This window comes from Brachyhypopomus gauderio, unplaced genomic scaffold (assembly GCF_052324685.1).
Source record: "Brachyhypopomus gauderio isolate BG-103 unplaced genomic scaffold, BGAUD_0.2 sc46, whole genome shotgun sequence".
Lineage (NCBI taxonomy): Eukaryota > Metazoa > Chordata > Actinopteri > Gymnotiformes > Hypopomidae > Brachyhypopomus > Brachyhypopomus gauderio.
Genome location: NW_027506872.1, coordinates 2,184,472 through 2,200,032, shown reverse-complemented (window position 1 = coordinate 2,200,032; position 15,561 = coordinate 2,184,472). Strand labels below are relative to the sequence as shown.

General features: G+C 43.4%; 1 protein-coding gene across 5 annotated transcripts in view; it reads right to left on the bottom strand.

Annotated features, from left to right (window-relative positions):
- Positions 1-7: 7 nt before the first annotated feature.
- Positions 8-15,561, bottom strand: part of st6galnac6 (ST6 (alpha-N-acetyl-neuraminyl-2,3-beta-galactosyl-1,3)-N-acetylgalactosaminide alpha-2,6-sialyltransferase 6) — a 16,449-nt gene continuing 895 nt past the window's right edge. For 2 of the 5 annotated variants that reach the window (XM_076986316.1, XM_076986318.1), the window contains exons 2-6: positions 15,369-15,438; positions 14,761-14,955; positions 8,816-9,225; positions 7,075-7,182; positions 8-6,692 (exon numbers count right to left, since the gene is read on the bottom strand). In XM_076986316.1, coding sequence (XP_076842431.1) covers positions 6,506-6,692; positions 7,075-7,182; positions 8,816-9,225; positions 14,761-14,955; positions 15,369-15,392 — 924 coding nt within the window. In that variant the 5' untranslated portion in view covers positions 15,393-15,438 and the 3' untranslated portion in view covers positions 8-6,505. The remainder of the gene's footprint in view (positions 6,693-7,074; positions 7,183-8,815; positions 9,226-14,760; positions 14,956-15,368; positions 15,439-15,561) is intronic. The other 3 variants (XM_076986315.1, XM_076986317.1, XM_076986320.1) reach the window with 2 other exon arrangements.

The window sequence follows — 15,561 nt, the reverse complement described above, 5'->3', positions numbered from 1 at the left end:
GAGCCAGAGCCTTCACACTTGTATCTTTTATTGAGTGTTTTGCAACATGTATATAACATTTGTAATGTTTTGTGTCATTGTCTCTATAACATTTCTCAGCACACATGCCTGTAACAATGGATAAAGAAACTGGTGTATTTTAAAATGTACATATCTTTAAAGACACACAATGTAAAAGACGTTCAAGATTGTCAAACACGACACAGATGTGACGATGTCATAAAGGTTCCATCAGAACATTAAAAACTGTCTGAGTTGTGTCTCATTCATTCGGTCATGCCTGACTCTACTCTACTCGATCCCTTGCTCCCTTATTCCCTAGATCCTGGTAATACCCCTGCACACCTCTGGTCACGTAAGAACTCTGGGGTTAGTTGACTGTTTTCCTTTGCTCCGACACAGCCAATTTCCACTTATCAACTATCAGCCGTTAGATTAGGAAAAACTGAGCAGGGCAACGACTGGACCGTGCAGGGATGACAGTGCAAGAGTTAATCTGAAGGGTCCTACACCAAGGGTGCAAGGGGAGGGAGCAGGAGGACATTTTGGACAAGGGATCTTTCTGTGCATACTTTGTTGTAGGAATGTTTTAATACATTGGAATCTGCTTTAATTATTAAGCCACTGATCTTCAGCGCTGATTCTCCTGCACATTGTGTGTTTCTGAACTAACAAGCTGACCGAGGGTCAGAATCTGTGTTTTACTAAATTGGAGTGGGTCACAGGAGCAGGTCCCTGATCAGTATTTCCAGATGCTTAAATTCTAAGTCTGCTGACTGGATATTATATACAGCAGTTGTTCAATTCAGGGCAGCTTGGCATTATGTTTGTGTCTGTCTAACATAATTCAGTTCATCCGTCTGCAGAGGCAACGTTCAAGCTCTGCCCCGTACCAGACACACTAACATGATGCCTGTCCAATCAGCTGTGAGGTGCATTGGCTCTGTGACCATGCCTGGGTATTTACAAGCAGTTCAGGGTCAAAATGTCAAAAGTCATAGGTCAAGGGGTAGACAAAGGCAACATTCACAGTGGGTGGGGTAATTACCCCCCTTGAAGCGCTGTCTCAAATAACACTGGTCAAACAGCATGTTTGGTAACGTGAGCCATATATCAAAGTGAAACAGCATGATGACATTTAAAGATATATATACATACATTCACATTCTGTACACACACTCACGCACACGTTATACATCAGTGCAGTACAATCGGTCCTTGCATGTTACACACACACTATATATATTACAGACTGAGGTCTCTCATCAGCTGTGCAAGCAAATTATTACAAACAAAACAAAGGAACAGAATTCCAACAGCTGAAGAAGGACCTCCGTCTCAAACACCGTTTCTCTGGAAACAGTCTGTCTCTCTCCATTATATATATGATGAATAAATTATATATATATATATATATATACAGTTGTGCTCAAAAGTTTACATACCCCAGTTCTTAATACCGTGTATTGCCCCCTCTAACATCAATATCAATGACAGCTTGAAGTCTTTTGTGGTAGTTGTGGATGAGGCTCTTTATTTTCTCAGATGGCAACGCTGCCCATTCTTCTTGGCAAAAAGCCTCCAGTTCCTGTAAATTCCTGGGCTGTCTTGCATGAACTGCATGCTTGAGATCTCCCCAGAGTGACTCAATGATGTTGAGGTCAGGAGACTGAGATGGCCACTCCAGAACCTTCACTTTGTTCTGCTGTAGCCAATGACACATCGACTTGGCCTTGTGTTTTGGATCGTTGTCATGTTGGAACGTCCAAGTGCGTCCCATGCGCAGCTTCCGGGCTGATGAGTGCAAATTTGCTTCCAGTATTTGCTGATAACGTGCTGCATTTATCTTTCCTTGAACTTTGACCAAGTTTCCTGTGCCTTTGTAGCTCACACATCCCCATAACATCAGCGATCCACCTCCATACTTTACAGTAGGAATGGTGTTCCTTTCATCATAAGCCTTGTTGACACCTCTCCAAATGTAACGTTTATGGTTGTGGCCAAAAAGTTCAATTTTGGTCTCATCACTCCAAATTACATTGTTCCAGAAGTTTTGGGGCTTGTCTCTGTGTTTGGCGTATTGTAGACGAGACACTTTGTGGAATTTGCGCAGTAATGGCTTTCTTCTGGCCACTCGACCATGCAGACCATTTTTCTTCAGGTGCCTCCTTACTGTGCATCTTGAAACAGCCACACCGCTAGTTTTCAGAGAGTCCTGCATTTCAGCGGATGTTATTTGTGGGTTTTTCTTTGCATCCCGAACAATTTTCCTGGCAGTTGTGGCTGAAATTTTTGTTGGTCTACCTGACGGTGGTTTGGTTTTTACAGCTGATTTTCCATTTGTTTATCACAGTTTGAACACTGCTGACTGGCATTATCAATTCCTTGGATATCTTTTTGTATCCCTTTCCTATTTTATACAGTTCAACTACCTTTTCCTGTAGATCCATTGACAATTCTTTTGCTTTCCCCATGACTCACAATCCAGAAACGTCAGTGGCTGGATGAAAGATGCAAGAGTCTGTCTGGATCCCAGAAACTCACTCAGCTTTTATGCACACACACTGATTACAAGCAAACAGGTCACAAGGTGAGGATATTACCTTTAGTAGCCATTCAAACCCATTTGTGTCACCTTCTGTGCATGTTATCAGGCCAAAATCACCAGGGTATGTAAACTTTTGATCAGGGTCATTTGGATGTGTTTGGTTGTCATTATAATTAAAAAAGAGAAAACACAGTGGTTGGACAATAAATGGCTTCACCCAACTACTAACCATGAGTGGAAAAAAGGTTTGTGTGTTATCATTAATATTCTCTGAGAAAAGGCCAAGAAAGCAAAAATTCTGCCGGGGTATGTAAACTTTTGAGCACAACTGTATATATATATATATATATGGAATCAAGAGCATGTGCATAAGCAAAATGAACCACAGTTGCATTGGTCCATTGGTAAAGTCATGGTCCTGTGGTAGGGAACTGGTCTTGTGACCGGAGGGTCGTGAGTTTGATTCCCAGACCTGAGGCCATGACTGAGGTGCCCTTGAGCAAGGCACCTAACCCCAACTGCTCCCTGGGTGCCGGGCTAGGGCTGCCCACTGCTCTGGGCACGTGTGCACCACAGCCCCCTAGTAATCACTAGTGTGTGTGTGTTCTAACTGCACAAATTTCGATTGCGGTGAAAATAATTTACAAATTTGGCACTTTTTTTAAAAATTAGGTAAACGACACATGTGAGTGCTCAAGTAATCAATTAAGCAGACCAATCAAATGAAACATCCTTGGGAAAAGATTTGAGCCGCACTGATTAAACAACCAAACCACTGTAGTACCGAGGCATAAAGCACACAGATTAACAATGTTGAGAGGAAAGGAGACATCTGAGGACATCAGGAAGAAGGTGGTGAGCCCATCAGTCTGGGGAAAGATACAAGAACATCCCAAAAGATTCCAGCTCCATCCATCCACTAAGACCAATCATTTACAAACTGAGGGCACTCAGCATAACCAGCGCTGCCCAGAAGTGGACGGCCATCATAACTCACACCAAGAAGCACAAGAAAAATAATAATTCAGGTAAAGGCCAAACCCACACATCACCTCCAGAGAGTTGTAGACCTTTCTGGCAGCTTCTGGGATAAATGGACATGCATCTACATTGAGGCAAAAAATCAATAGACATGTCATTCAGGAGAGTTGCTAGAAGGAAGCCTGCATATAAAGAGAAGAACCTCTTCCCAACAGTGAAGCATGGTGGTAGAGATGTGAAGGTCTGGGCTGTTCTTCGACCTGTGGACCTGGATGACTTCCTATTATATTATCCAGATGTGAAACAATCATTTGTGGTTACAGAAGACATTCTGAAGACATGACTCCAAAAAGGAGGTGCCCCACGCTACTAGAGCTTGTATGCTTCTGCAGATTTTCAGTTTTTGGAGAGAAATTTTTTTTGAATAAATACTGAAAATAAATATTTATTTCTCTGTCCCTTATTTTGAAGATCTACTTCACAAATTGAGATTTGGATGTTAATTTCATAAGATTATTTAATTTTATTTTTTTTTTAGAAAACTATGACCATGTTTAGGTGGTCCACAGACTTTCAAGCAGCACTTTACACACACACACACACACACACACACATTATAATCACATACATATATTAGTGTAATAACATGGATGAAAAATAAAAACAAAGACAAAAACATTAACCTATTCATACAGGCTATTTTACATGTCGTACGTTACCACAGTTACTACAGACCTATGGCAGCCTGGTCCTTCTCAGTGACAATGTCACTATGTACATGCTAACCTAGCATGCTAACAGTGAAAAGTGACTAGTGACAGTGATGTTTCTAAAGCCTACCATTCAATGAAAATCTCACAATCAGCGACATTGGCCAACACCAACTGTAAATCCTAGCAGGAAAGGGGAAATGTATGTAGCTATGCAGTCTCTGTAAGACAAACTAGGAGAGGTATGCCCGGCTAACAGCTAGCCTACAGCGCACACACAATGCTTTAGTTGCACGTGCCATAATTGTAATGGACTGCTCTGAGCCATATTAATCCAATCCAAATAATAACTCCAGACCTTCCAACATACAGCTGTCAAGCTGTGTTCTAGTGTTCTACCTGTGTTCAACTCATGTTCTAGTGTTCTTCCTGTGTTCAACTCATGTTCTAGTATTCTACCTGTGTTCAACTCATGTTCTAGTGTTCTTCCTGTGTTCAACTCATGTTCTAGTGTTCTACCTGTGTTCAACTCATGTTCTAGTGTTCTTCCTGTGTTCAACTCATGTTCTAGTGTTCTTCCTGTGTTCAACTCATGCTCTAGTGTTCTTCCTGTGTTCTACCTGTGTTGAATTTATGTTCTAGTGTTCTACCTGTGTTTAACCTGTGTTCTACACATGTTCTAGTATTCTACCGATGTTCTACCCATGTTATCCAAACATAACGTTCTGGCATGTGCTTGGCTCTCTTTCGACTGTTCAGTTTAGAACATTCCAGAACGAATATCTAAAGGTCGAGCCTCTGTGGTTGGTCCATGCAGTGCAAGCGGGTGGTGACACTGACTCTACAGTTCCGAGTCCCAGATTCCTGAAGTGATCGTCAGTGAGGTGCGCTGGTTCTGGGGTTCTGTCTAGTCCATGAATATGGGCGGCGATGTTCCAGTGTGCGGGCAGTGACTGACTGTGTCACCAACAACATCGTCACTTCCCCCTCCCTCCTTCCAACCAATCGGTTTACAGCACTGACAGTGCCTTCAAGCTGAAGCACTTCTACAAAACATCAGTGCGCAGTCGCAATCGTTGGCACAGAAACTACACCCCCACAGCCTCCATCAGGGCTGTAAAGGTGACATCATGGAGATACTGTAATGAAACTACCACTTTCTAACACTGCCCCCAGGAGATGCAAGTATCTTAAGGCAGCGATCAATGCGTTTGGTAAAACAGCTCTGATCTCTGCTTCAGTTTGTTTCCTATGAGAACGCAAGAGCTGAAATGCAGTGTTTTCTTGTGTTTTTTTACTTACAGATAAATGCTGTGTTTTCTACACTGTGGGTTTAGGAGTTGTTTTTTAAGCCTGGTACACTATTCTTATGTCCCTTGACACTTTCTTTTAAGGGCATTTTCAAAATATTACAAATATGTAAAAATATTGTTTTCAATAAACAAACAAACAAACAAATTTAGTGCTCAGCACTGTTTTGTAAATTATGGCAACATTTAAAAATCTCATAAAATTCTAATATCTCATAAAATCTTTTTGTTGTTTGTCTCAAAGTCTTTTTTGTTTGCTTAACACATTTTATATAATTGTATATTTTATTTTATAAAATGTGTTGAAACATTTGCCATTTTTTGGATAGCTGAACTGAAGGTATAGTGAACACATTAACATCTCAGTAACAAAATGCTTATTGTGTTTCTGATTGTGTCTTTGTGGATGATCACTGGTGTCTGGGATGCAGTCGTTTCAAAGTTAGCGCAATTCTTTAGATGTTTCTGGAGATTTTATTTCTGACAATGTTTTAAATTCAGTGTTAGACTGACTATGCATGACAAAAAGCCAAGAACATGTAGTGTTTTACATTTCTTACTTCAGATTTTCCTGACAGGAATGTTTACTCTCCTCTCATCTCTTATTACAACATCTTTGGGCTCCTGGATGAGTCAGCTGTTTACTGGCTACGTGAAACCAGTGGCCATTTTGGATCGATGTTTGTACGCGTAACCGACATACATTTTGGATCCGAGCCTTGGTTGGTAATATAATCATGGAAAAACAGTGGCTGTTTCGGATTAATCCCTCTTTACATTCAGGGTGTGAATTGGCCTGGGCAGGTGAAACTGACTGACATGTTGGATCATCATCTGGTTGGGTTTAAACGGAGTATGACAGTTTCGTATTAGGCCGGGAGGGAAGCTGTTGGCCATTTCGGCTCAATTTCTCACTTGGCCGAAAGCAGGGTCGGCAGCCACGCTGGCTGGGTTTCTCACCAGGCAGGGTGTGTGAAAGTGATGTTGTAGAGTTTGGCCCAGCGTGCGAATACTTGTTTCTCCGTAATGAAACGGTGGTGGTTTCCACGGCGACCCTTCTCGTTCTGCAGGTAGGTGATGCACTCATCTGGCCCTCTGGGCTTGTAGTAGTGGTATGGCATGCGCTTGGGCTGGGGGCGTCTCCTGCAACAAGGACAACACAGTTGACACCTCACGTGACACGCTGGCACACAGTTCCCAGGTGATACGCTAACACACAGTTCCCAGGTGATACGCTAACACGCAGTTCCCACGTGACACGCTGACAGGCAGCTGTCATGTTACACTCCAGAACACAGTTTCCCAGTAAGTACTAACATGGCACTAAAACATTTTCTCTGATTTCCTAATACTGTACTTATTAGAGATATTAGAGACTGTATTATTTGAATTATATTATCTTACTTTTACATTATCAAAAATTCTCAGTGTTCTCACTGAAGTAAACATGGATATAGTGTGAGATCAGACAATACATCCACACAGTCCCTGCAATGCAGTCTCAGAGCACAGGAATGACACTTACCCACAGTAGTTGGGGGGCACCATCCCATACACCTTGATGTTGTCACATATCTCTATGGCGATCACCAAGGTGAACCAGCCTGTGCTCAACCACGACTGAGACTTCTGTCTGGGGATACAGGAAACAGGGCACGTCAATAAACCTGCAGATTACACTGCTACACACTAACACTACATTACTACACTAGTCATATTGTAGATCAGGGGTCGTCAACCTATGGCACGTGTGCCACCGTTGGCACGCTGAGGCATAATAATCACTGGCACGCGCCACGCTGGACCAGCATCAGTTAAAAAATTAATAGACATGCCCCCCCCACTTTTTCAAAAGCTGGTTTTGGTCCCCTGCAGTTTTTACGGTTAAAAACAAATATTTAAATAGCGACGAATCAAGCGCAGAAAACGACCGCTCCGAGTTCGCTGAAATAAATCGACACAGCGTGACTGTCAGTGCAACATGCACCCCCCCCCCAATTTTATTTGTTGATGGTGACACACTCATTGACTAGAAATGTTAAAGTTGGCACTCCATGTCTCAAAGGTTGCCGACCCCTGTTGTAGTGTGTTGTGCTTTCTGCAAAGTACCTTACCTCCTGAAGCCAAATATAGGCAACAATTAATCATTTAATTAAACACTTAATTAATATTTAAATAATATAAAATATAGAAGTGTAATAACAATTAATTTTACATTTACATTTACAGCATTTAGCAGACGCTCTTATCCAGAGCGACTTACAAAGTGCTTGCATATATATTTATATATATATAATATAGATGCAATATAGATATATAAAATCTAGAAATCATGTAAATGTTAATAGCCCTGTAACCTAAGAAACCATAATATGAAAAACTGTAAAAAGAAATTACTCACTCATCTTAAAGAGTACTGATTTTAGTTTTGTTTGTTGTATTCCGGTATATAACACCATACCAGCAAGACAACAGACAACAGACAGAAAAACTTTACAAACTTGTCAACACGTCAGGACATGGAGCTCAGAATCAACATAAAAATAAACAATAATGGTGATTTAACAATCACTGGGTCTGTGTTGAACTCCTGTGTTTCCAGGAGTTTTTTTAACCTTATAATCTAACATCTTTTTTATTTTTACTACAGTATGAATTGTAGTAGTTTCAGTAAGTTTCACTGTCAAGACATGCAGCTAGACATGCACTTAGCACAGCTAGAACAAGCATCATTGCAGGAAACAAGCGTTCAACTGTGTACTGTTTCACAACACAAACTAATCTGAGCAACATTTTCTACCAGTTCCTTTAAACAGCCCAGGGACACGAATTCATAATTCATAAAATTCATTTATAATTCATAAAATATGTAGCAGTGCAAGTTTACGGTCAGTGTTTGAGTGGAGGACCACCATAAATCACTGATCTGTTTTCTTCAAGATATTTCAACACCACCAGTCCAGGAGTGAGTTTAATCAGACTCCAACACCACCAGTCCAGGAGTGAGTTTAATCAGACTCCAACATCACCAGTCCAGGAGTGAGTTTAATCAGACTCCAACATCACCAGTCCAGGAGAATTTTAAATCAGACTCCAACATCACCAGTCCAGGAGAATTTTAAATCAGACTCCAGCACCACCCATGCAGGAGTGATTCTAATCAGACTCTAGCACCACCAGTCAAGAAGTTTAATCAGACTCTAGCACCACCAGTCTAGGAGTGATTTTAATCAGACTCCAGCATCGCTGCTTGAGGCAGACATTACCTGTCTCGGCCCGTCTCCTTTTGGAAGAGCGCATCGAACTTGCGCATCTTGCCCGGAGAAATGGTGAAGGTGGAGACGTTGCTGTAGGTGGCGCTGACGCGCTGGATCAGCCGGAACAGCGGCCCTTTGGCGTCCCGCCCCATCTTGGTGGGCGGTCCCCAGAAGATGATGGACAGGCTGTCAGAGCGGTTGAGGAACTCCTGCGGCTTGCGGACGACGCGGAACACGCTGGAGTGGGCCACCACGCGCAGGCTGGTCCGGTTGCCCACGTCCTGCTGGAAGCCGGAGGTGGGCGCGTCGTTCATGCGGATGACACACTCCGACCGGTCGATCTCCTCCCCCGCACCGCTGCCCAGAATGTGGCTGGAACTGGTCACCAGTGCACACTGGTGACAGTGCAAGGTCATGGTCTGATGTGCACACACACGCACACACACAAGAAACACAAGAGAAGGAATTTCAGTTCCATGCTGATTTGAGGGTTCATTATTATCAATATCATCAGAGTTTAACAGTGTGAATTCATATTGGCCAGTGAAAATCATGTATAAAGTAAATTACTACACCACCTAAAAAAGGCAAATACTGTGATTTCTTACTGTTTGTTTATATTAAGCTCTGGACCTCAAGTATAATTTGTGGTCTTGGAATTTACTGGGAAAATTACCATTTAATGGGACTGATTTAATGTCTCCACACACACACACGCACACACACACACACACACACACACACACACAGTGAAAAGCAGTTAAATGATGGTGGATAATCTTTAGAACCTGAACTCCAAGGGTGTGAATAACTGTTTAGTGATCAGAAAATCCATATGAAACATTCTACAGAGATATAACCGTGTATTCTGTGTTCTATGGTGGAAACACGGCAAGTGAATTCTGCCTTCTGATTTTTTCAATTTTGTATTTTGTCGTGTTTTATTGTGTTGTTTCTGTGAACACTGAATGCTGGGTAAAAATACCTCCTCTTAATGGGTGGTGCATTGTGATTTGCATTTTGATGGGTCTCTTCCCATCCAGGCGTGGGGAGTGTGTCTGTGTAAATCAACGCTAGTTCAGAGTGGACATAGGATCAGGCCGGACAGACGCAGCAAAAGAACCGGCTGGATGATTTAGGATTAACGGCATTCTGAGCAGTAACTACGGGAGCAGCCAAGGGAGTAACTCGGATTCGCACAGATACTCCAAACATTCCCAGCTGAGGATTCTGGGAAACGGCAGCAAAGCAGTGGCTTAAAAACAGCAGACGAGGTTTTAGCGGACAGGGTAGATGTGCGCTTTGGTCAGGGTCAACGGAGTGCGGTGGGCAGGAGAAGGTTGTGACAGGGGCCCGGGAAGTGGGCAAACAGATGGAGGCCTTGTCCATCACCCGCAGGACAAGCACAGGTACAGGGGAGCCACACTTTGGAGACGCCCAATCAGAAGACAGCACCGTGCTACAGGAAGGAACAGCCATAAAAGGTGTCAGTACTGGTGTTCAAGGGCCATTAGAAACTTGAGGACCAGTGGAAACAAGGAGTCAATGTGACAAATAAGCAGTCTGGAAAAGACCCATAAAACCTGGAAAAGGTCATAAAACCAGCAAAGAGAAACTGCAGTTTTAGTCCGCAGGAGTGGAATATCGAGGAAGACATTGTAGGCTAAATAAGAGGTCGATTATGCCTGATCATATAATGGCCATAAAACACATTCCACAGACTCCACAGAATCTAGATAGTCCAGATTAAAGTAGATTTACCTCTAGCTCTGGCTAGTCCAGATTATTCCAAATCATTCGTATGAAATCTATTTCAATAGAGTGCCAATGTCAATGGTCATGTAACTCTGCTGTTCTAAAAACGATGATCACTGAGCCATGTAGTTATTTCAGTACACAGCTAGGTAAAGTGGGACAAGGTGTTCCCCCATGGTACTACAGCAGGACTTTACGATCACGACAAAGCAGCTACAATGGCACATAAAGTTGAATTACATGGGGGCTTCCGGGATCATCCTCTGTGCTGACCTACGCTAGACGAACAGGATGTGACATCACCCTGTCAGTCCCCAAGCTGACCTTACGAACGTGTTCACGGGTGGATGGTGCTGAGAGCTTGGCCGGCGTAGGAGATGAAATTCTGATGAAACTGTTGGTATGGAAGAGTTGAAGCAGGTGCAAGAACAGGCCTCCATCTGTAAAGAACCAAAACTGCCAGAGAGGGCGGGGCCTAAAGTGGGAGGGGTCAGGAAAGTCCGCTGATTGCAGTGTTCGTCTCAGGTCTTGTTTGGAGAATTTCATGCATTCACGTCAAACTCTTGGGCCATTTTACTCTTTACCATTTTACAGTGTATTGCTCTTTTGAGGTCAACCAACAGATTTTCAATGATTTCATGGAAAAACCTTCAGCCTACACCTCAAGGCCATTCACTGGGGATTCTGGACTGTGTTTAGGATGGTTGTAGAAGCCATCCTCTCAGACAGTGTAATGTTTCCATCCAGAATCTGCTTGAAGTGCTGTTCTCAACACAAAAGTCTGCACCGGAAGTTCTAGTGTGACTCCACCAGGCCAAAGGACACGTGTCCACATCAGGCTTGTCCTTTGTTAACGTCTGGCACGAGTTCTGCAGTGAGGATGCAGGTGAGGTTTTCTTTTGATGATTCTTCTATGAAGGTCATATTTGTGTGGGTGTCACAGTAGAACATACCAGAGGCTGCTCAGTCTTCCTGAAGGTCTTGTGCACTCAGACGTGGGTTGTGATTTGCCTTTCTAGCAATCCTACTCATACTTGTCTCCGAATGTCTCCTCTTCTGACCAGAACCATCAATCTCCAGGCCTATCAACAAATTTTTGACCAGAATCTCCTGCCATCAGTCAGGGAGTTAAAACTGTGACAGAAACGGATTTTGCAACAAGACAATGAAACAAAGTATTCCGGCAAAACTACCCAGGAACGGCTTAAGAGAAATAAGATTTGCACTCTGGATTGGCCCAAAGATCGGACCTCAATCCCATAGAAATGCTGTTACAAGATCTGAAGTGGGCGGCACATGTCAGATGTTCCTCTGACCTCTCTCAACTGGAGGAGTTCTACAAGGAGGAGTGGGCTAAAATCCCTAAAAGCAGATGTGAGAGACTCGCTTGTGGTTACAGAAGACATTTGGTTGAAGTAATTGTTGCAAAAGGAGGAGCCACAAGCTACTAACTAAAGGAGTTCACTTACTTTTACACTTGGCAGATTTTCAGTTTTTGGAGAAATTACTTTTGTTGAAGAAATAATGAATACATCTTGTTTCTGTATGTCCCTTTCTTCGAAGGTCTTCTTACACTTTTAGAGATTCTAAATTGAGTTTAGGAACACAGGGTTTCCAGGGAAACAGGGCGTTTCGGACTGAGGTCCTTCATCAGCTGTGCAAGCGAAGCATAAACAAATGTCCATGTGAAACGGCTGCAGAAGTGACAGTGCAGCTCTGCAGTCGTAAAGTACAACACTCCACCTTACATCAAAAAGTGGAGTCAAGCCAGCTCGCCGTGTCCACGTAGTGACATCACGGAAACACGAGAACCCCCATTTCTGCGGTGAAGCCAGGAGGAGTCACCTCTGAAGAACGAGTAGAGCTCCGGTTGTAAAACTCCCTGTCTGAGATGCAGCGACGTGAAGGTTGCCGTACCACGGCTCCAACAAACAAAGGAAACTTGTACTTTCTACAACAGCAATAGGCTGGTCATCCGAAGCTGTGAATTTACGGTCCTCTCCGTAATCTTTCACGACTAAATGTGTGTCTTCTTTTCGAATGTCTCTCTAGTGTGTGTTGTTTCAGCACAGCCTTTGCCCGGGTAACCTGAGTAAACTCACTGTACCCACTGGAGGTTTATTTTTAGGAGTTGTATCCAATTGGTATTATTGAACACCGCTGTGTTATCACGGACTTGCAAAACACTTGATTTGCAGATATTACATGTGCCTGTTAGCTGGCTTTGTTGTCTAATTTAAAACATTTACAGACCACAGACAGCCGCATCCTGCCACAAACTACGATCTCAGTTTGGGACTCCCGTATTACCACTGACGTAAAAACACGTATTAGCCCAGAAGTTAGCAAAAAGAGGCCATGCCAGCTAAATAAAAGAAGCGTGCAAAATTAGATCAATAAACTGCTCATGTTGCATCCTCGTGCAATCTAGCTATGGGCTTGTAATGCAGAAATCAAAATCACATCACTCATACGACGTTTTGTGTCCCTAAGGAATCATTTCACATGTGCAGCAAGGTCAAAATTAATCTGAAAATGACCAAACCTTTTCTTCCTCATGACAGAAATGAAAGGGCAGGTGTGAAAAGATGAGAAGAGAGAGAGAGAGAGAGAGAGAGAGATAGAGAGAGAGAGAGAGAGAGAGAGAGAGAGAGAGAGGAAATGAGGAAAGAGGAAATTTTCCTTTTGACTGGAAATCAAAGGGGCAGGGCTGTGCTCCTTTATTTCTGTGTGTATCCCAGGACAACAGGGAGTCTAGACACGCCCCTGCTGAAGACACCGTGTTCCATTCTCCTGCTGTGTGGCCGTCGTCGCTCATGTTAATGTCTAGATCGCTTGGCAGCTCTCTACAGGAGGCGATTTGGGGAGTCTGAGAGTTTCTAAAGCATCACCTGACCTTTCCTAACAACGGCTGAACAAACCATAGCCTTGACAACCCAATTAAGTGTCTGAGACACGGCGAATGTTTATCTGAGACGCAAAATATGTCTGGGTGCTTGACGTTTGACTTGGAAATTGTGCAGAAAAAAAAAGCTGCATGAATCTTGCTTAAGATGTTTCATCTTTATGGTTTTTGGAGATAAGTGTTCTACTGACTTATCTATTCACATTAACAGATGTATTGAACTGGGTGGCCATAATAAATGTTTTGCATGCTAATGTACTCTCTCCCTCTCAGGTCAATAACTGCAGTGCACTGTAGTATATATAGTATAGTGTGTGTGTGTGTATATATATATATATATATATATATATATATATATATATATATATATATATATATATATATATATATATACACAGCTGATGAAAAACCTTTGTAAAACATGCTGTTTCTATGGAAACATCTGTGCTTCACTCAAAGTTTCCTGTGTCAAGCTTCTAGTAGGTGGCCACCCCATCACTCGGGTCTTCTAGCAGAGGTCTGGGAGTTGGGTGGTGTGGTGTTGTAGTTCTGGGAGTTGGGTGGTGTGGTTCGTAGTTCTGGGAGTTGGGTGGTGTGGTGTTGTAGTTCTGGGAGTTGGGTGGTGTGGTGTCGTAGTTCTGGGAGTTGGGTGGTGTGGTGTCGTAGTTCTGGGAGTTGGGTGGTGTGGTGTTGTAGTTCTGGGAGTTGGGTGGTGTGGTTCGTAGTTCTGGGAGTTGGGTGGTGTGGTTCGTAGTTCTGGGAGTTGGGTGGTGTGGTGTCGTAGTTCTGGGAGTTGGGTGGTGTGGTGTCGTAGTTCTGGGAGTTGGGTGGTGTGGTGTCGTAGTTCTGGGAGTTGGGTGGTGTGGTGTCGTAGTTCTGCTGTTCCTCAACTGCACTCTCAGATTGATGATGTCATTCGTGGGATCTGGAGTCAGTCCTCCAGCTTAAGGGTCACAAGTGCCCCTGTCACCACGGGGACGACCTTGATGTTCTTGTCTGGAGGTTCCACGGGAACTTAGCCTGGTTGTTCTCCCCCACTCTCTATGGTTCCACAGATTATGACTTGAAGATGTCTTTTACATGTTCTTATTCATGAATCCTTCCACTTGGCTATGTTTATATTTCACTACAAGCATCTTAATCAATAGTAAACACAACATGGTTGAAGACCCGTATTGTCTCCATCAACTCCTGCCCCTCGTGCTTCCTGACTCCTGACCCTTCACCCTGGGCCCTTCACCCTGGACCCTTCACCCTTGACCCTTCACCCTTGACCCTTCACCCTGGGCATTACCTTGTTGCCGTAGACAGGGATGTAGCCTTCTTTGCCGGCCCATTTCTTCAGGTTGGTGTTTCTGACGGTCTCACTGAACGTCCCCGTCCTGAAGGAGCCATACAGCTCGTTACCGCTGTTGGAACTGTAGAGGATGAGGAGTGTAGTGATGATAAACACCGCACCAAAGATCGCCATTCGCTGGCTGTGATGGCTCTGCGTATCAGGAGGGAAACAGCATGAACAGGTCAGAGCGTAGTACGCTCAGCATACTGCAAGATACTTCTGTATGTAGCATTTCTTACTTGTCAGTGACACTTTGAACACATTATACTCTATATTTTTTCTTGTTGTATGTTAATAAACAGTATGACTAATTCATGCTTTAATAAAGTGTACAATAAACTCATATAGATGAATTAAGTATTCATGAGTTCATCAACAGTATCAATTCTTCTCTGGCAACAGATCACAACATGAAAAGATCACACGGTTATTTGATGAACTCTTTGTAAATGAACAAATACACACACGTAAATCTACACTCTCCTTCTGAACGTTTTTACTGGCGTGGTCCGTGCGGCGCGAACGTTCAAAGCGGCGGCGGATGTGCGTGAATCCGTGCGTACCTTTTCCGCAAACCGCAGCGCCATTCTGTGGCCTCTGACCTTCAATCACATGATTCAGGGTTTACGCCTGCAGCCAAACAGAAGATGCGCGCATGTTAACCATCCTTTCTAACGGGCACCGTACTCTCATTTATGCCCACGCACGTTTTCACTTCTCTACGTCGGCAAAACAGTTGTGAGAGTGGCGCGTCCG